At 36.4% G+C, this 21,848-nt stretch overlaps 1 protein-coding gene across 1 annotated transcript in view; it reads left to right on the forward strand.

Moving 5' to 3' along the window:
* The window catches only part of LOC149578537 (peptidyl-prolyl cis-trans isomerase CYP21-4-like), an 88,587-nt gene that overhangs the window by 49,054 nt on the left and 17,685 nt on the right, over positions 1–21,848 (forward strand). Inside the window, exon 6 of the mRNA XM_089829701.1 lies at positions 3,736–3,873. Within this exon, the coding sequence (XP_089685827.1) occupies positions 3,736–3,873 (138 nt within the window). The remainder of the gene's footprint in view (positions 1–3,735; positions 3,874–21,848) is intronic.

The raw sequence follows: 21,848 nt of genomic DNA on the forward strand, positions 1-21,848 counted from the left end.
TAGGCAAATTGTTGGTGCCCGTAAGCCATTGGAAAAGTGCAATTATATTTTAAGACAAGGAGCTTGGGGATTTTGTTTATGGTAATTAAAAGGAGCGATTATTATCTTGAGGAAGTATGATTTTATTTGATAAGTCATAAATTTAAAGTTAAAGAGGATTATTAACTTTTGAAAAGGTCTAAAGATGAAACTAATCGGTGCAATTTATTTCTGAAGGGGTATAAGTTTTAATTTTAAAAGGTCATAACTTTAGAATAGGAAGACATAAATAGAAGATGTATTTTAGAACAATATTCATCATCGGAACAATTACATTCATACAATCTAAACGAGTATTTTTATTTTATTATTGTAAGGAGGGATAAGGGCTACATTATGATTTTGTAATATAAAGTCCATTATTTTATTTTTAAATAAAATAAAATATCTCTTGTTTATCTTTAATGGCATGGAGATTTAATCTGCAGGTGAATCGTCCTTCATAATTATATTTTAGGATTCTGTATATGATTTTGATATCGGATAAGTGGACATGGTCAATTAGCATTTTAGATTTGATCATCATTGGTGTTGTGAAATATTAAATTGTTTCCGTACCTTTGTCCAGTTTGTCTCCCTGCAGAGTTAAAATTCAATCTGGACTAATTTAAGATTGCATTATAATTGGTCTATCGCATTTGGATTATTAAAATTATTGGCAGTATAAATGCATTGAACATTATGAAGTTGTATGTAAAAAATTACCGAAGTTGTGTCTATCACCCGGATGAGCAAAGGCACTGGTCTTTTTATTGAAGTTAGAAAATCTATATATTTCTTCTACAAGCATCAATTCCATTATTTACAAAGTTTATGCAAAACATTCAATTATCAAGTATTCAGCATCCAGTTTCAGTCATCAAGTTCGAGGACCTTGCCAGTCGAAGAACTCCAAGTTTAAATTCGCTATAGAAAAACCTTGAACCGGACAGCCAGTGTTTAAGGTGAAGGTTAACCCGCTTGGGTGTAGTGGAGCCCAAAGTGCAGGGAAATCTAAGCGATTTCTGTTCATTGGCCAAAAATTTGATTGAGAAATCCTACCGGAGAAGTGGCAAGCTCTTGGATTTCCAATCTGCGGTTTTGGGTACCAACACAACCTTCTGGCAAGAAGGTGGTACAGAGCTAGAAATCCATGGAGAGAACAAATACAAGTACGCCACCAGGAGTACAAAATGAGGACACACTCATGTTGATAGAGGCAGATAGTTTATTGAGCAAATTTGAAATGATACCACCCCATTCACCAATTTCCTTGGGAATGGAGACAAATGAGGATCATTTAGAAACTCACAAGGAGCCATTAGCATCTGTCAGAGCAGGGATGGCAATACCTTCATTTGGTGAAAATGCTGAAAATATCCTCAAAGAGTTGTGGGACTTGGAGCAAGTCACTAAGGAGATCATGAAATAGGTTTAGGGGCAGAATGTGGATGCCATCATCCGGGCAGTAGAGTCGCTGGTGGCATTTATGAGTACCAATTGCCATACAGATTGTAGTGTACTTATGGAGAGTGGAGTCGTGCATGAAGAGGCAACAGAGATATGGAAGGCCAAAACTATAGTCCCTTGGACACTTGAGCAACCACCTCTTATGCACTCCTTTGCACGGATAGAGGAAGCGTTCCGAGGCACCTCTCTGGCATGGCAACAGGAAAAGGAGTTAGCAAGACGACTAAAAGAAGAAAAGGAATTAGCAAGGCAAAAGGACACAAAATGGCATGCTGAAAAAGCAACTTTGGAAATAAATTGGCAGAAGCAAAAAAGGACAAAATGGATGCCCTACGCCTACTTCAAGGATTTTGAGCTAAGTACGTGGCTTTCGAGCAAGAGTTGAGCGTATTCAGCACTGAGGTTCCAGCCTCTTGAAGTATAGTTTCTTTTTGGTTTTGTGGGCCACTCGTCTGGAAGATGTCTCTTTTTTGGGGGGATAGATGTAGGGCCTAATGATGCAATGTTGTAATTAAAGATAGATAGTTTTGGGGATGAGTAGTTGTTGGCGAGGGCAAGTGTCAATTGGTCTTCCTAACCAACCGATCTCTATTTAAGAACTTCGAAATATGAATGATGTAATTGTTGTTGGTAATCAATAAAATATATGGTTTTCCCTCGCCAACTTTGGTATGTATGATAATTGCATTAATTGTTCTTTTGATTCCCGTACATTGAATGTATGTTCTTGTATGTTCTGTTATTCTGGTTGATGTCCATTCAACAAATATCCAAGGGTTTCTATCATTAGATATTGCTGCTACTGTCAAACCAATAATGATGGAGAAATTATCAAGTATCAAATCAACATTTCATAATCCTTGAAGAAGGAAACCCCTTACATAGATTTTCTAAGGTGCCTTTGTACCTCAAATCACAATGTATGATATTTGGTAAACTTTTCCCTCCGAAAGGATTTGCACCACTACTAGAAGGCTTAATAAATTAAATAAATTCATTTCATAACTTTGCTTTCACAATAAAGTGACTTTATATTTATTACCTTCTTAATAAAGTCACTTTATGACTTCAGTTTACAGCTCAAGTCTCTTTATATATAATATTACTTTATGGGGTCAAAATAATATTATTTATCTCCCCATCAAGAAATAATTGAAAATGCAAGCCTTCTATCCTTTATATCTCTGAATTAGCCTTATGGGATGACAGTAGATTAAGCTTATCAACCACCCAAATGATCATTGAGGAGAAGATGACCTTACAAATATATCCCTCACATATCCATCAAGTTCATCAAGATGACATTTGAAACTTGCAATGGCTGTATGAACCCTTACTTCTCTAGACAATTTCTTGCATCAACTCCTATCAATATTTTGAAATTTGCAAAGCCCACCTTGTTGATGAAACATGAGTAGTAAGTGCTTCCAAAGCTCACCTTGTTGAAGAAACATGCAAATGATGCTCATTGCCATTATTATATGGTGGGTAATTATTTCTTCTTGGTGTAAAGGTTGATATTGTTGAATAGCCTACATTGTCATTTTTGCTACTAAATAATAGTAACATAATTAACCACCTTTACAACAATAAATCTAATAAAGTTTGGAGTAGCAACCTAGTGGAATCTTTTTTATTTTTTGCCACCTCTATGAAATTACCAGCCTTGTTTTGAAGTAAAATGCAATATTGGGTGCGAGAGAATTCACAATGCAACTTAGAAAGATCTTTGGAGAAGGTTTCAAGTTAGTTTTGATTTCGTTGACCAGGCAATTTAAATGTAATCTGTAAATATTCTAAATTAATTTTTCTACATTTTGGAGAACAGGTAGGAAGTTTAGAGGTCTGGGCATATGCAATTTCAGAATAACATGTTAATGTGGAATAATTTATCTAACGCCTTTGGACCTTAAATTGGCAACTTTCTTAAATTTTCTAGTGACTTTTTTGGTAAATTGCCGTGTCAAGTCATGATTATGAAATGGTTTAGAAGTTTAGCTAGTTTTCGTTGTGTCCTTCCATAATTTCTCGGTTTTTGTCACTTAAAAAGCACACCCTTTGTCATATTTATCTGGCATGAGTCAACTAGAAATTGAAATCTATACAGGTATGAATAGAAAAATTTGTCTGGAATGTTTGATCTCTTTGTCCAAACTAACTGTAGACATTGGGGTAGCACCAGTTCAATTTTAAAAGCAGCAAGCTGTTGCTTTTTCAGAGTATCTCACCATGCTTTTGTTATTGCAGTCATCGTGGTTACTTTAATGGGTTGTGTTTTCATCGTGTTATTAAACACTTTGTAATTCAAGGTGGCGATCCGAAATTTGCTGGAACCAGGGAAGATTGGACTGTTGGCGGTCAGCTTCATACTCAGCTTGAGTTTAGGTTAGTATTGCAAGAATTCTGTCTCTTTGGTACTTAGAATTTTTGAAGTGTACCTTAACATTGTACTCTCATGTATTGTATGAAAGAACCACTTAAAAATAATTTTGACACTTTGTGTGCAGTGTGGAGCATTTCCTGACTAGTATTTTTCCATGTGATAGCCACAAATGTTCATGAAGTTCTTTTTTCTCTCTTCTAATATATGGAATTGATGTAGACAGGCATCTTAGTAATATCTAAATTGATGCCATAATGACCATCATGTTTGACCTATTGATAACTGATATTTCCAGATTTATATTTTCCATTTTGGAAGGGGTAGAAATACTTATTTAAAAGGCATGAAGCAGTAACATTCATATTAGTTATATTAATGCTAGATTTTTCATATTAAGCGTCATATAACTCTAGCATAGTGCTTATTGTGGAAATCATTATTGTCAAAATTATTCTGAGCTTTCATTTTAATATGGTGTGATTTGTTTTGTTGGCCAACTTGAAATTCCCCTGGTTATTGCTGCTTTAATTTTTTGATATATGAATCTATCACGCATATTTCCTTTTCCGTTTCTCTTCTATATTGGAAAACAATTACTTTGTTCTACAGATTTCTGTGGAATGTACCATCCACATTTTTCCAACTTCACTAGCCCTTTCCATATAATTTTGTCTTGCCCTGCAGTCATTAACATTTATTCACTCAAACTTGTCATCATATTCCATAAAGAAAGATCCAAGTATTAATATCTCATATGCCGGTTATGGTAAACTTGATTCTGGCTTTGTGCTATTTCCATGTGTTACTTTCTCAGTATTCATTTGAGTTCTTTCTTTTATTCATCTAAAATATAGGGTTTGGTTCCACTTGATTTCTTGTGATCGGAATCTCCATGGGCACAAGTTTTTTAATAATACTTTTACTGGATAGGTATAGGATATCATGTGATTACATGTAATGTATAGTAGGTCTAAAAAATTGTCAAAAGCTTTACTACCTGTTCTCAAAGATATTTGATTGGAATTTGTATGGTTAAAAACCATATATTAATTAGAATGGTATAAATTCCAAATTATCCTGTGATGTTGGATATCACAAGATTTTTGGAAGCCTTTCATCCCATTACTTTTTCTCATTTCTGAATAATTGATATGATCAACCAACAATTTTGGTTTTGGCTTGCCCATTAGCTATCAGGCAATTATAATTCGGAAACAAAATGAATAATTCTCAATAACCTTATAAAATATTGAATTATGTTATTTTTAAAAATGATTGCTTCAGTTACTGATAAGGCTAATCATGTAACTGGACATTGCCACAATTGTAAATGAAGTTAGCAATGCTTTTGGTTGTGTTATTTATCAATATATTTTCTTTCTTTAGAATTCTAGGGGTATACCAATGTATGAATATGGCCATTGGTTGGGATTTGGGGTTGCCATAAGGAGTCCATTTGCCTCCTTTTGAGCTCAGTTGCGTAGGATTTAAAGAGAAGGAATTCCTTCCAGTGGGTTCTATTCACTAGCAAATGGTACTCAGTTATACTGTAATAATACTATGTTAAAATGTTCATATAAAATACTTACATCTAAAATACCCACAATTATTTGTCATGTAAAATATCTAGAAAACATGATAGTTTTGCAGATGTAATTGTGGGATATAATTGATTTCATTCTAACGTTCTTTTTTAAGTAGATACTTCTGCTGCAAATTATACAGAAATTTGCTTCCACATCAATTACAAATATATCATGAAATACCCAAAAATTGAAATCTTCCACAATTGTTGAAAGCCTATATAGCTTGAGACACAAATGCAACCTTGAGTACGAAGCTATTGTTAGGAACTCAAAGGGGTTTCATCCTTCAATCTCTAGGAAGCTGATGGGTTGTGATCCATTCATCTCCAAAACCTAAAGTTTTAGCCTCAAACCCAACCCTTGAGCACAAGTACTTGAAATAGGGTTTTGGGTCGATAGAAATTCTGAAAGGTAATCCAAATTGATGAATTTTCTTATGTTATATGGAGTTTGAAGGCATTGTAAAGGCATAAAGCTTTTGGCCATCTTATCACATTAAAATATGAGGCGATTAATGGCATCCTTGGTTGCCCTTGGTTAATAGTTGAAAACCTTAAAATGGTGAGGATTTGTGAAAAAGTCAATGCTTGAAAGTGGGAATCTAGGGAAATCCATGCTCCAAGGTCAAGTAGAGAATACTTTGAAGGTTTGACATTAGGGGTATAGGGAATGTGATGTTAGGGTGCTAGGATGCGGTATGATGGGGTTTTGGATTTGCATGTTGACAAGGGATCGGTGTACCCCTTTGACACTTTTGTAAAGGTAGGTTATCATGAAAAGTCTTGAAGGAACAAAGAAGTAGGGGGTGGGGAATTGGGATGCCAAGTACATAGAGACAAAAGTTTGAAGACCCATGGGAGAGAAGGAAGTAGGAAGTGGGTATGTAGGGAATTGAGGAAAGGATTGCTAGTATAAGAAAAGATTTCAAAATCACACCTTAAGTTGGAAGGAGACCCAAATAATCCCACATTTTACTCAAATGTAATTGCCTATAGACCTAATTATTTTTCCAACTTTCTTATTGCTTTTGTTTGCAAATTTTTTGCTTTGTCTTGCTCATTTTGTTTTATAGTGTCCCATTTTAACTTGATGAAGTCTACCACCATGTGTGTGACTAGTTTTATTCATGTTCTTATATGATTTCTAAAGGGTCAACATTCAATAAATAAGTGAGAAACTTGGGAAGACTCCATATGTAGTGTTTTTATAGTATTGTCAACATGTAAGGGGTATGCTTCAACAATGGGTTCATCAACAAATGAGGTAGTGTAACTATTACCGAGGGATATATTGTTGATTCCTAGTTGAAACTTTCTTTATTGAATGGTAATTTCTAGTAAAGTTCGAAGTCATTTTTTAACTAGTGAATTGTTTCATGTTGCTAAAAGATGATATTGGAGTTTGCAGGACATTGTAAACAATTTAATGCTAGGTGTTAGGAGTTGGATTTCAATATTTAATTAGAAGTTGGATACATCGTGAAAGACCTCTATAGAGTTGAAGAACAAAGGTGGTAAAAAGCATGGTTGATCCCAAAATGATTTGCTTAAAGGAATTAATTTTTCGGACCTTGATGAGTATATTACCTGTTTTTATGATTGTTCAATTAAAGGAGGAAAGTGACTCTTGTAGAGCAAACTTGACTGATGAGCATTAGTTTAAATGAAACCCTAATTGTTTGTCATTTCTATTGAAGGCCAACTTGAAAATCCTTAACTAGATTTAGAAGTTGAGGAATTTGCAGGTTTCAATTCCAAATCATTTGGCTATGGATGTTGGAGATGCATGGTATATATGGCTGGAGATCTACATCCACACCTAGCAAAAATAGTGCTCCTTTACAATAAAAAAAAAGAAAAATGTTTGTTGTCACCTCAAGTTTTGGGCATGGGGATGGGATAGAGTAACTTTTCAAGGATGACGGGGGACAACTACTAAAAATGTTTGGGAAAAATTTAAAAAAGAAGAAAATTTCAGATATTCATAGTTTAGCATTGGGCAATAATCTTATACATCATAGAACCTTAATATACAGTATTGGAGTTCAATTGTGTTACCCCTATTTCCGACTAGATTCTATTTTCAATCTTTTTCATCCAAGTCATTATCAGGGATTCAAGACAATTGAGAATGCATATTTTTCAAGTGTCCTCAGGTTGATGAATATTTGTGCATGCTTGTAGTTGTTATCTAGAAGCCTTAGCATGAGTTATTTGTGTTGTGTCCTGCTGTTGTCATCCATCAAATTCACTGTAAAGCACCCAATTCAAATTTATTTAAAGAGGTTGGGGATGTCAAATCCCATGTCAGTTGCTAGATTGAAAATATCGTATGCATTGTTCCATTTGCACTTGTAATTGATCATGTGCATTGGCCTAAATTACTAAAACGATCAAATGTTGAGAATAACATAGTTCTGTGCAAATCCAATTTATCGGTATGTTTGATGATATTTCAGCAGATGCAACCAATTTTAGCATTTACTTTGCTGAGTTTGAGATATTAAAGTTTTGAGTTTTATTTGCCAAATCATAAAAATATTAAATTCAAAGTTTCATTTACTCGTTATGGATCAATATTTTTGGGTTTTGGTAATTTTGCCGTCTTTGTTGACTTGGCAAAATTTTATGATGAGTTTTTTTGGTCAAAAGTTATGGATATATTGTCTTTTGTGCCTTCAGAGTTTTATCAGCAAGTTTGTTAGTGGTCATGCAGAAACAATTGAAATCTTTCGAATAGGATGGGTTTTTTCTGAAATGATATGAGCAATTTAATGGGTTTGCCAACCATACTAGGTTAGGATTCAAGCCTTGAACTTTCATGTGTGAGTGCTACCGAATTCTAACTGTTATAACTTTTTACTAAATTTCTGTACATGCCAAAATTTAGCTATAGAAAATTATCATTTTGAAAGGTTTCATACAAATGCATGTCTATTTGGTGCCTACATTCAGCTCACTTCTATTGCAAATTATGTTTCATTATGAGCCAAACTGAAATATGTAAATGTTCATTGTATTAATCATTCAATACTATGTACAATTTGTTGGGTGGATATTTTGCAACCGACAATTTTGGGTAAAATCTAGTCGCAAAATAGGTAGACCAGCCATAGCGTGTCACACAGAGTCTCTCCCAGCTTAAAAGGGAAGGCTCCCCCTTCTCACCGTTCCTTGGATGAACTCAAGGTAAGCAAAAAATTGAGAGATTTGAAAGGGTATTACCAATATTCTTTTCTCTTAGCTTTCAAGAAAGAATCCACTAACCTGCGGAGCGAGTAATGGGCAAAATGAAATCTTGAACTACATTTCTATCTAGAGTTGTAAACAGTGATACCGATAAACTAGCACTAATTGAAAGGCTTGCTGAAAGTGTACCAGTTTGGCTCTAAGTCTGCTCTTAATCTATGCTAAAAGAATAATCTTTACTATTGGCGCACAAAGACTTCTAGAAGTAAGGGTTCTAACTATTTTGTGAATCAAGAAAGAGATATAAGCTACAGTTAAAGCTTATAGTCTATATATCTCTACAAACACTTCCAGTGAAAGCTTTGGCGCTGATTGATTCCTAACTCTTTTAATACTCAATTATCAAGAATGCAAAAAAGACATGAATTAGAGATAACAAATGTAAATCACAGTCAAAGCTTCCAACTTGCACAAGTAACAATTGCACTCAATTAAAGATCAGTTTCAATTGATTCTTCGTATTCACTTTTCTTTCAAAATGGCACTACACAATCGAAGTTATGCTTGCACGATTTCTCTAGAGCTCTCGTGCATACAAATAAAAGATGATTTTTACAATGAGAGAGCACTCCTTTATATAGGCAAAGGAGTTGAGGAAAAAGAGGAAAAAGTGGGAGCAACTCAACCAACTTTGACTTGGTCTAACTAACAAGAGAAGTTATTGGATTACATGTCATTACTCATGCAAATTGTATTACATGTAATTACACAATTTCATGCAATACATCCACTTCAATCTACAAACATGACAACAAAAACAAATAACAATCTTAAAGAGTGTTCTTTAGTGCCTTGAATTTGATGATGACATCACGCACTGAAGGAAGATCCAAAATCTCCGTTGTCTTGGACATAGCTTCTATTCTCACTGTAATGACATATGCTGATTTCACAATCTTGGAATTTGCCGATAGAGAATCCTGTAAGTGCTTGGCTAAGGATTTGTACAAAGCAAACCTATTCATTGTATGGGAACCAAAATCTTCAGAATCTAAATCAGCCTTGATCCTTATTGTAAATCATGACTTCTCCTTCTTCCTCGTCTATTTTATCAAGTCCTTCATAAGATTCTTCTTCTGATTCTTGAGCTTGTTTAGGTGTCCGAGATTTTAAATCCTTTTCTACCTTTCAATTTGAATTTGAGAGATTTGTTTATATCAAAGGAAGATGCACCATCTTTGCCTATAATCTCTAAATGTGATTTCCTTGCAAGTGGACCAAAACTTCCACAATCCACCCCTATCTTAGGATTCACCCTTTTAAGACCTTTGATTTTCAACCATTAATTGGTGTTTGCCAAGATGGACTGAAATTGATCAAGAATAGAAGTACCTTCTTTTTGCTGCCATTGTATGGGAAAAGGGCATCGTTTATCAAAACCAACTTGATGATATTCTGGATCAAGAATATTATCATCATCTTCAATTTGAAGATGAGATGGAATTTCAAGCATATTAAGATCAATAATTTGCTGCAATGTTGCCCTATAGCAGTCCATTTTCATAATATCCAACTTTGTCCGTATATCAATCCAAACGCCTTCTATACGATGGACATGACTGAATGCTCTCTTAATTCTTGAATTCATCCCTTTGTAATCAAAATCATATTTGGCTTTGAACTTCTTCAATGTAATCAACTGAAGTTCTGCTTCCATTGCCTTTGCTTTGTATATTGAATTGATCATGTAATGACCAATCGCCAAAGGTTTGGCAGAAGTGATACCAAAACTTGGCCTATGCATAGTATTTTGATTAGACTGTACCTCCATGAGCTATTTGGCTAACTCCATAATAATGATTCTGTCAGTAGCATACCTAGGTAAGGTATATGATTCTCCTTTGAAAAACCCATTACATATGTGGGTATTTTTGACCCATTGCAATGTTTTATCAAAGACGTTGAATTTTTGACCCATTACATATGTGGAGACATGAAATAACATTTTTATTATGTTTATCTCTATTTGATGTCCAACTAGAGCCTACTACATGTTCTATTTTACATGTAAAAGAGCGTACATGTATTTCCACTTAATGGTGTTAAATTTTTAACCAATTACATATGCGAAAAACTTAGAAAAGTTTGTTTTAATGCATAAGTGACTTAAGGCGTCAAATTTCTTCAACATTGCATGTTGAGAAGACATATAAATGTTCCCAAAAAGTGCATTAATAACACTCAAGGCTGTCTTTCATTAATGACGTCGATTTTCTCCATGATTACCTAGTGTTTCAACATGTAAAGTCTACCAAAAAGAACGTTTTAAATGGAAAATGAAGACATCCCTTCAATGACGTCAATTTTGTGAAAGCTTTGCATGTTCTTTTTATGTGCAAATGGCTTAAGAAATAACGTTTGAACTGCCCTAGATAAAGTCTTTTCTCATGATGTCGAAATTGGGAGGAAATGCATATGCATTTATATGAAATTTAAGAAGGTGGTTCTGTGATTTTTTATGAAGAGCAGCTTTAAATGTCATTTCCAGCATCAAACACATGCATTTTAATGCATCTTCTAAGCTGCAATCTCCATTAAAATCAAAGTCTAGGGCATCTACAGGAAAAACAATTCATTTGGGAGGAGTTTTGAATGCAAACCTGCCAAGAAGAAATGTCTAGGGCATCAATGATGCCATTTTCTGTGACAAAAGATATACCCTGGGAAACCCTCATTGAGGGAAAAACCCAGCCTCCAAAAGCATCCATCACCATGTATTATTCCGCAAAAACACCATTGCAATACAACCATGGAAGCCTTCAAAGCCATAGCCACCACTGAGCAAATTATGTGAACAAGCATGAATCCACACATCCCATGCCATACTTTCAACCTTCACAAATGCTCCCTTGACTAACTTGTCAAGCCTTGTCCCGCTCGACTCTTGCCTTTTTTCTTTTCTTTGTCACACAACAACTACCCTTGTGGCTGCTTATATAGTAGCAAGTCCCACAAAACCACTAAGTGGTATTACATGAACCATGTGCTACAACCATGTGCTACCTAACCCATTGACCCCACATTTAAGATTGGGCTTTTAATTCTTTTCCCCAATATTAAATAATTATATAAAATATTATCACAATGTTACAATACAACTCATCAAGAATATTCCATGGGAATCTTTAGATGTTGCACGTCCATCTAGGTGCAACATTACATAATAAAATAAAACAAAAAAATTTAAGCAATATTATGCAATGTGTGCAACACCCATTATCTCAACATTTTCTTCCTCCATTGCATGTGAATAACTTTTTGTGATCAAGAGGTTTGAATCTTTCCTATTGGTTGCTGTTCTTTTGCATTATTGATCTCAAACATGCACATTTGTCAAGTAATCCAACTTGACTGGAAAATGCATTTATTTTTCGCAATGAATGAGTCAAATCCATGGCTTATAAAATCTCTCATTCAAAATCTTTTCCTAATTCCAAAAATCTTCTTGGATTTACTTTCAGATTTTCTGAAAGCTCTTGAGAAGAAGTTTCCTCCACAATTTCCAAGTTAACTTTTCCTTTGTAAATTTTCAAGTTTTGTTGATTTATACAAGTATGCAATTTTCTCTATTTCATTTTCAGAATTGTATTTTATTATTTGTTTATCTCTCTCTCTCTCTCTCCCCCCCCCCCCCCCCCCCCAAATCTTCGTCTTCTTAAGTTGCATATGCAAAGTCTATCATGGCATGTGTAATCGGGATTAAAATCGCCATTCTTATATGAAATAACACAAGGAAGCAAGCACCATTCCTCTTTAACTTCTACGAAATCATATGTGCAGATGTATACATTAAGTACACTACGTCGAATTCTTTTTGCGCCATTTTCATGATAAATGCAAGTCATATTTCCACACAATATGAACACTTCTTGTTGCTGTCCCAAGACTTCAAATTCTTGGCGGTAGGATGAGAGTGCTCACGAACATGCTCCGTTTCCATTACATGTTAAGCTGACTCCATTTGTTGAAATCCTGCTGTCCATATACCCAAGTTTCAGTCATCACTTCATTTCATCCATTTCATAACTTTATATTCGCTGTCCACAAGTTTCCTGCCTTGTGTCATTACCACATTTCTACTCAAAAAACACATTTCTTTGCTTGGCCAAAATGAATCTTTAATGGGAGATTTTTTACACTCTAGGATTTTCATGTCAGCTTCTTGTATTCAAAAATTGGCCATGTCAAGCGAGGCTGCCCCAATAAAGACTAAAAGAAAATGAAGTATCTCAATGATAAGTTTCAAAATTCATATCCTCCATCTCAAGTCACTTCTTATTGTGATGAGATTTAGGGTACCGAACTTGTTCATCTTGATATGGAGAACTTCATTCAGAGGGTTAATACTGCCAGCTCAGGTAACATGGTCCGTATCAAAGAGAGTCACATTTAGTTTGTTTCTGCTTTCCCTCTTGCTGCCCTAGAGCTGGAATTTATATTTGCATGCACGTGTAAATTTGATGCTCCATCAAAGACCATACGGGATCATGCGGGAATCACTATCATCAATCTTGATGTGGATACCATTGACCAAATCTTTCAAGTGCTTCCCACTCCTATGGTATCAGATCTTAACAAAGAAAGAGCTCTGGCAAGATGGGATGAAGACAAGCAATATTGGATGAGGTTTATTAATGAACATTGGCTGATCCAGAAAAGGCCAAATCTCTCGAGACGGCCAACGATGTTACATAGATCTGAATTCAAGGAAGAGATCAATGACCTCATTACTCTCCTTAGTAGAATTCATGAGCTCTGAGAATCAAATGCTTTTGAGCCATGGATGAATACATTTATATCCCTAATATTGTGATCCAAACGAGTGTTTTGGGGAGAAAACATTAGTAATACCTTGTGTGAGCAGCTTTCACAAGTACCGAGCACATGTACCTTTTACATGAACTCTTATTTGGTCTACATAGCTGCTTCCCTAGGATCATTATCTAGTCTCTTGACAAAAGGAAATTGTGCTTTCATGCCTATATGGGGATACTATAATCAATTGCCTCTAAAGGCAAGTTGCTCACACTACAGGAGAGTGCAAGACACATTCTTCAGACACTTCATGTGTCTTTGGAAAAAGATCTCCTTAAGAAGAAGTGTCAGATGAAGCCTAGAATAAGGTTAATGAATACGGCTGCCTATTTCTTCAGTTCCCAAACTTCACCTAGATGAGGGTTGGCAATTTTCATGGTGAACCGTATACCCTGCCTAGATATCCTACAGATAAGATCTTGCTAATGGAGTTGCTGAGGCAATTGATGGTCGTACAAGTACATCAAAATAGTTGGCATAGGTCAGGAGTAGGGATTTCTTCACGAAATCCTTTAAAGATAAGAGGTTACTCTTTGGATACGGTGCCCAAAGCCAAAATCATGGAATTTGAGCTTCAATGCATCACTTTGAAGAAGTTCATGTCTTGCAGCTATTCGACTAGAGAGGGTTGAATGACAAGATGAGGCCATTCATTCATGTACATCGTCTTGAGGATCTATGGATTGATCTATGCCCAGAAGCAGAGATCATGAAACTATATTACTATAGACCTATCCTTAGGCAAATTGTGGACGTCAATCTCACAGAAATCCTTGTGGGAGTTGAAGATGATGGAGAGATTTTAGATCCAGACTATGAGGAACTTCATGTTCAAAATCTCTCTATCTTGCCTCCAACATGATCTCAAAAAGAAAGTGTTTCAATTTGGGGCAGATTTCAGTCAATATTAGCTAACACTAATATTTGGTTAAAGAAAAGGGGTTTTTGAACTATCAAAGTCAGATCAAGCAAAGACCTTAATCTTGATGGTCTAATCGGCTTAAGATCTGAAATAAGAGGAAGAGGTAAGGATGGTACCTCTACTTCCATATCGGAGCCTCTAACACAAGTTATTCCAAAGCTAATAATTAAAGGTGGAAATACTACAGTCAAAGCTCTTGAAACTTCAACTGCTGAAGTAGAAATCGGAAAAGAATGATGATGAGAATATCAATGAACTTGAGCCACAAGAGCATACTACAAAGGATCCCCTTCTTGAGCATGTGCCAGTGACAACCACATTGCCAGAGTCAGCACTAGCATCAGCATCAGATGAATCACCTGAGTCAGCTATTGAAACAAATATGGATTCCTTCACTGCCGCACAAGAGTTGTCATCGAACTCATTCGGCATCACCAATGCCTTGCCCATTTCTTCATCACTTCTAACAACATCCGAGGAGCAGTTTGAGCATGTGTTTGATGCTTATGCTATGAATATCCCATCTATGTCAGTTGCATCCTTGCCTCTCATAAATACCACCACTACACATTTTGAGCAATTCATGGAAGTGGTGACTCAAAATAGCCCAACTCTCGCAGCGGTTTTCATCGAGACACTTGCTATTGTTATAGTGGTAACACAAACCCTTGTTGATACTTCATCGATTGCTATATCAGTTGCGCCATCTTTTTTCTATTTGCCACCATAGTTAAGTTCAATCATTTAAAAGAGGAAGAAGGAAAAAGTCCTCCTAGAGGACTTTGATTTTAAGAACATTACCAAGCCTAAGATTCCAAAAACCAAGAAAGCTAAGATGGTTTGTCGAGTATTGGTTGACGACCAAAAGATTGCTGAACCATTAAGTATGGAAAAGATGCAACCCAGTGGCTTCAAATTCACTAAGGTTGAACTTGGAAGACAAACACATCTTGGCTGCTAGCAGGATGCTCAGGATGCAGTTGTTTCACGCACAAAGAAATGACAAGCTGTGGGAAAATAAGAATTGGCTCCAGTTTCAAAACTTTTAGCTTGTGGAATCCGTTGAAAAGGTGAGCAATTCTTCACAGAACGTCCTTCCTATTTCCACAACCTATCTTGAAAACATTGAACAAATCAAAAGGAAAGCTAGGGTGGTGGATGACTGGTGTGCAATGATTGAATCACACGGAATTCAAGTGATTCATGACACATATAGGGTGCTGAAACGAGAGGAGGTGATAGAAAGAATGAAAGTATTGTTGACATCTTATAGTGAACAATTGGCATCTCTAGATGTAGATCTAGACGTATGGAGAAGCATGCTCAAAGTTGACATAGACATGCTTTGTGAATATCAAGTCCTTTCTTGCATCACCATGTATTACAATTTTTTACGTCTGCTGGCAAACGAGGAAAGGGTTATACAACGATTAAAATCAGAAATTGAAGTTGCTCTAGAAAAGTTGGGCAGTATAAAGGGTATGATCAATGAATCCTTTGTTGAGTTGACATGCAGATTCATGACTGAAAATAGTGGATTGGTTTCTGACAAAAGTCTAATGTCAGAAATTATGGATTTGATTCGCAAGGAGCTTAGTGCATATATGTTAAATTTCAATTATCTCAAGAAGTTGTCCAAATATCAAGCTTCTATGAATGGATTATAGGAAAAAGTAAGGGAGTGTGGGAAAATTCTTTTTGAAGATGCAAGAACAAGTCAGAAAGTGACAGACATAAAAAACCATTGAGAACCAGATTCCACTGTTTTACAAGAATCCATAAAGAAGTTAGAAGTTTTGCCAAAACTCTTTGAAGTGTTCTTCTTGTTTTATCATGCTTTCATAGATAGTAGTTATCTTTGGCAGATTACATGTAAAGAGCAATTATTTTGTAAGTACAGGAAACATTTACCTATACAACTAGCTCATGTAGTCAAGTTGCGGTTGTAGTTGCATTAGCCATGCAACTTTGAATAAGTCAAATTAGTTAGTTAGAAGTTTGTTAGAGAATAAGTCAAGGTGGTTGAGGATTTCCCCTTTTCCTTTCACCTTTCTCTCCCTTGTTTTCCTATACAAAGGAGAGAGCTCGTTGTAAATAATCATCTTTGGCTTTGTGTAAGAAAGACTATGCTGGAATTTCTTGTTTCCTGAAAACTTTGTCTTTCTTGGTGCGAACTTTCTACATTGAATAAAAAGAAACAAGAGTTATCAAACTTGGCATTGTGATTCTTGGCATTAATTAGTGTACCTCTTATGTTGCATTGATTGTTGATGTAGGAGCATCTTGGGTGTAAGGGCAATCTTGCATCACCCGATAATATTTCTATTTCCATTTTTCTTTTTGTTTTGTGTTTTTAATAAGGGCTATTCCTGTACAGAGTTGCTATTTGAAGGAGCTTGCTAATTTTAGTAAGTTGGTATTATGTGCTCAGATTGTTCTAATCTCATATGTGGAGGTTCATCTTAGACATATCAGTCTACCAATTGAGTTTTATTGTCATATCATATGTAGTATTAGTGCAATCATTGTAGATTTTAGGTATGAATTTTGGCTACCCAAACTTTGGGTCTAGCGATGAAGGCCTAAATGGCTAAAAAACGAGGTAAACCTTCGGCTGATGGACGCTTGCACAATCAACGGCTGTAGATCTCTAGTCGAGGATCCTAGAATGGGGTATAATAGCCCATCGGGTCAATGGGTTGCTAGTTATGGTCTCCAGAAGTGGACCCATTTGAAAATATAATTTGTAAATTATCTTGAGTCAATCTTATCTAATAATGTGTAATGAAATAATATAATATTAGTCTGGTCAACCTCAAGGGTTAGGGCTTAGTATCTCGAACCTTCCCTAGCGGCAAAAGTGCCTATATAAGGAAGACCTTTAGGGAAATTCTAGGGGATAGTCGCAGCTCTATCGTGCAGATTGTTGTAAGGAAGGTGATCATATGGGTTTGCATATTGTAATTTTGTATTTTCAATGATAATAAGAGGCCCATATTTTGTTCTCTCAATTTTTGTTGTTCTCTGTTTTTGTTGTTTGTTGTGGTATTAAGGGGAGCACCCTTCATCAAGTGGTATCAGAGAAATCCTTCATCAAGCAGTATTAGAGTTGGAGTTCCTAATTGTGTAAACAGATCGCAGACTGGGAGGTAGTTTTCCCCAAGACTGTGGTTTGGGCTAAGCGTATGGACAGATCACCGATTGTGAGGTAGTTTGCACTAGGGTTTCAGCAGTAGCGCAAAAATGCCTCCATGAAGAGAGTGTGGTGGAAGAGTCATAGGTGTTACGTTTGAGGATTTTAGAGCCCCGTAGAGATAGATGCAAACATTGGAAGAACAAATGTGCAGAGGAATAAATCTTTCTGTAAGAGATGAAATTGAGGATGAAGAAGCAAATGTGAAGAAGAGGCCGTTTTGAACCCATAAGAAGAGAGGCTTTTTAGGGCCATTTCCAAGATTGGTAAAAGATCTAAGTTTGAGGTTCCCACATTTTTGGGAAATCTTAACCTTGAGGAGTTGATCAATTGGATCAATGAATTGGAGGAATACTTTTGAGTATGAAGATATTGAAGATTTGAATAGGGTCAAATTTACAAAGGCCAAACTGAAGGGTCTTGCAAAGATTTGGTGGTAGGAGATCTAGTTAGAGCAAAATATAAGAGGAAAGGACAAAATCACAAGATGAGACCAGATGATAGCCAAATTGAAGCGACAATTCAATTCTCGTGGACTAAGAGCTTGATTTATTGAAGAAAATGCAAGGGTTGAAGCAACAATTTGGTGGCAGGAGATCTAGTTAGAGCAAAATATAAGAGGAAAGGACAAAATCACAAGATGAGACCAGATGATAGCCAAATTGAAGTGACAATTCAATTCTCGTGGACTAAGAGCTTGATTTATTGAAGAAAATGCAAGGGTTGAAGCAAGTGGGAAGATCTGTTCAGGAGTATATAGAAGAGTTCTACTGAGTTCTCATTAGAACTGGCCATGCGGAAGTTGATAAGGAGAAAGTTGCATGTTATCTTAATGGGTTGAGGCCAAGCATTCAGGAGGAATTGAGTCGGATTCAAATGATCAATATTGAAGAGGCATACCAGTTTTCACTAAGAGTTGAGGAAACGCTAAACAAGAAGTTTGAAAACAAAAATAGTGGCCGAGGTCATGGTGGAAGATTTGGTGGATGGTCTTATGGAGGCCGAGATGATGTCCAGAAGAACAAGGATGATGCCAGTAGTAGTAGTCAAAATCTGAGGGGAAACAATTCCAATTGTTTCCATGGTCAAAACAACAAAGATCAGAGAGAATTTGGAAGAGGGCAAGGATTTGGAAGAGGAGGTTTCTGTGGAAAATGTTTTCACTGCAGTGAAAAAGGGCATAGAGCATTTGAGTGTTCCCAGCACCAAGGAAGGAATGATAGGAGTGAAGGCTAGGATAGAGTAGCGCATGTTGATTAAGATGCCAAATCATCACATTTTGAAAATGTTGAAAGAGGAGAAGTCCTAGTCAATAGAAGAGTCTCACTAAGTGGTGAAAATAAACCTGATCAAAGGAGGAGTTTGTTTTACACAAGGTGTAATTGTGAAGATAAGTGCTGTGATGTGATCATTGATGGTGGAAGTAGTACAATCTGGTGTTAGAAAAGATGGCCACGAAGTTAAAGCTGAAGAGGTGGAAACACCTGCGTCCATACTGTATTGCCTGGGTGTAGGATGGCCACAAGGTCATGGTCAATGAGCAGTGCCTACTGAAGTTCAAGATTGGAAGCTACTAGGATGAGGTGTTGTGTGATATCATAACTAAGGACATATCTCATATGTTGCTGGCTAGTTTATGACAATTTGACAAGCATCCTGTACATGATGGACTTGCAAATACCTACACTTTGACAAAGGATGGGGTGAAACATAAGTTGAAGCCATCGAAGGAGAAAGAATAGAAGATATGTAGTGCTGCCAGAATATGTTTTGTTGACGGAAAGGAGTTTCTCAAGGAGATGAGGTGAGAGCATATGTGTTTTGTTGTAATTCCAAAGGATTGTAAAGAAGTAGAGGAGGTATCTACAAAAGTTGTAGATTTGTTTTAAGAGTTTTCCATATATTTTCTCAGATAATGTACCTAATGGATTACCCCTAGAGAGGAAGACTAGCCACTACATGGACTTGATTCTAGAAGCCAGTTTGCCAAACAAGGCAATGCACAGAATGAAACCAACAAAATGCGAAGAGTTGAATAGACAAGTGCATGAGTTGTTGTAGAAGGGGTTGATTCGAGAGAGTTTGAGTCCATGTGATGTACTAGCAGTTTTGACACCTAAGAAGAATGGAGAATGGAGGATGTGTACAGATTCTCGAGCTACTAACAAGATCACAATCAAATATAGATTTCCATTGCCGCAGATGGACGATATTATGGATTGTTTGAGTGGAGTTGTGTATTTCACAAAGATAGATTTGAAGAGTGGGTACCATCAGATTCGCATTAGAGAAGGAGATGAGTTTAAGATTGCCTTCAAGACAAGGGAGGGATTGTACAAGTGGTTAGTCATGCCTTTTGGGCTATTTAGTGCACCGAGCGCTTTCATGAGGCTCATGAATGAGGTACTAAAGGATTTTTTGGCTAGATGATATTTTGATCTTTAGTAAGACATTAGAGGAGCATTTGGTGCACATTTGTAATGTGTTTGATAAGTTGAGGGAGTTGGTATACTTGGGATTTGTGGTATTATTAGAATGTTTGAAAATGGACCCTAAGAAAGTGAAGGCTATCCTTGAATGGCCTGCTCCAAGGAGTGCGATTGAGTAAGATCTTTCCATGGACTAGCTAGTTTTTACAGAAAGTTTATCAAAGGTTTTAGCAGTATGACTGAAACAATGAGAGGGGATAGAAAAGAATTTAAGTGGACAGTAGGTGTAGATAAGAGTTTTAATCTGTTGAAATAGAAAGTTACAGAGCAGCCTATTTTAGCACTTCCTGATTTTAATAAGGTGTTTCAAGTAGACTGTAATGCTAGTTGTACTACAATAGGAGCTATTTTGAGCCAAGAAGGTAGATCTATTGCTTATTTCAGCGAGTAATTGAATGATGCCAAAAGAAAGTATTCTATTTATGATCAAGAATTTAATGTTATAGTCCAGGCCTTGAAGAATTGGAGGCACTATCGTCTTCCTAAGGAGTTTGTTTTGTATACTGATCACCAAGCTTTGCAATATTTAAATAGTCAAGGAAAGAATCAAAGGTATTTGAAATTGGTTGAGTTTTTGCAGAGTTATACATTTGTTTGAAACACAGGAACGAGAAGTTTAACAAAGCTGTAGATGCTCTTAGTAGAAGACAAGTTTTGCTGACAAAAATGTTTCTAAATTGAGGCAATTGGATAAAGGAGAAATAAGTAGTGCTAAAGCAAAAGATTTTGCTGAACACTTGAAGAACATCCATGAGGAGGTGAGAAAGCACATTACAAAGATGAATACACAGTATAAGGCTAATGAAGATGTGAAAAGTAGATATAAGGAATTTCAGATTAGAGATGATAAGATAAGATAAGATAATATTGTTAATGTCCAACGAAAGACTACAAAGGGTCTATGGGACTAAGAGCATACAAACAAGAGAGTTGACAAAAGCGAGAGCACCAAATGGTGTCTGAGAAAAAATGAGAAGCAAGAGTAGAAAAGCCAAGGCAAGAACTAGGGGTCCTTGGAAAAAAGAAATTGATCATGGAAGGGTATAACCGTGGGCGATCTAGAGCCTTGGATCGTCTCTGAGAACCACTAGAGGAGTGTTGTTGCCTATAAATACTAGTGCAATGTATCACAGATCTGGAGTCAACAATATTGGACAAACTTTTCACACCCTGTGGCGGACACAACGGGAAGAAAAGGGAGTGATGAGTTGATTAGAGGTATGACTGAGGTAGCAGTAATTGTAGGGTATGATTGCGGAGCTGGGTGACCTCTCAGAGGTAAAGTGCAAGGCGCCATTGGTCAATGTAGCTGAAGAATGCTGAAAGAGAAACAATCTCTGAATAGGCAATAAAATCTCCCTTTGATCTTATAGTAGACAGGGCAATAGAAAATAAAGTGACTCGCAGTTTCAACCTCCGCCAAACTACATAGTCGACAGATCCAGTCATCTCTATCCATATGGTGGTTGATATGGGCTCGAAGACAGTGGGAGCCAACTCTGAAGGAGCCCAGAGAGATACGTAGGGCATGACACCAACGTCGAGATAAGTAGATAGGGCCAACAATAACCCCATCATGGATCTCTAAAAAATTCTCTGCATAGAAGGCCATCCTTAGACGTAACCCTCCGGGAGGGTTACTCTAGGTAGCGGTAATGTACTGTTTGTAGATATCCAATTTGACATGCTCATTCAATTCCTGACGTGAGGGAAGGAGGTGAGCC

The sequence above is a fragment of the Cupressus sempervirens genome, chromosome 1 (genome assembly GCF_028749045.1).
Source record: "Cupressus sempervirens isolate cs-2001-9-10 chromosome 1, ASM2874904v1, whole genome shotgun sequence".
NCBI classification, from domain to species: domain Eukaryota; kingdom Viridiplantae; phylum Streptophyta; class Pinopsida; order Cupressales; family Cupressaceae; genus Cupressus; species Cupressus sempervirens.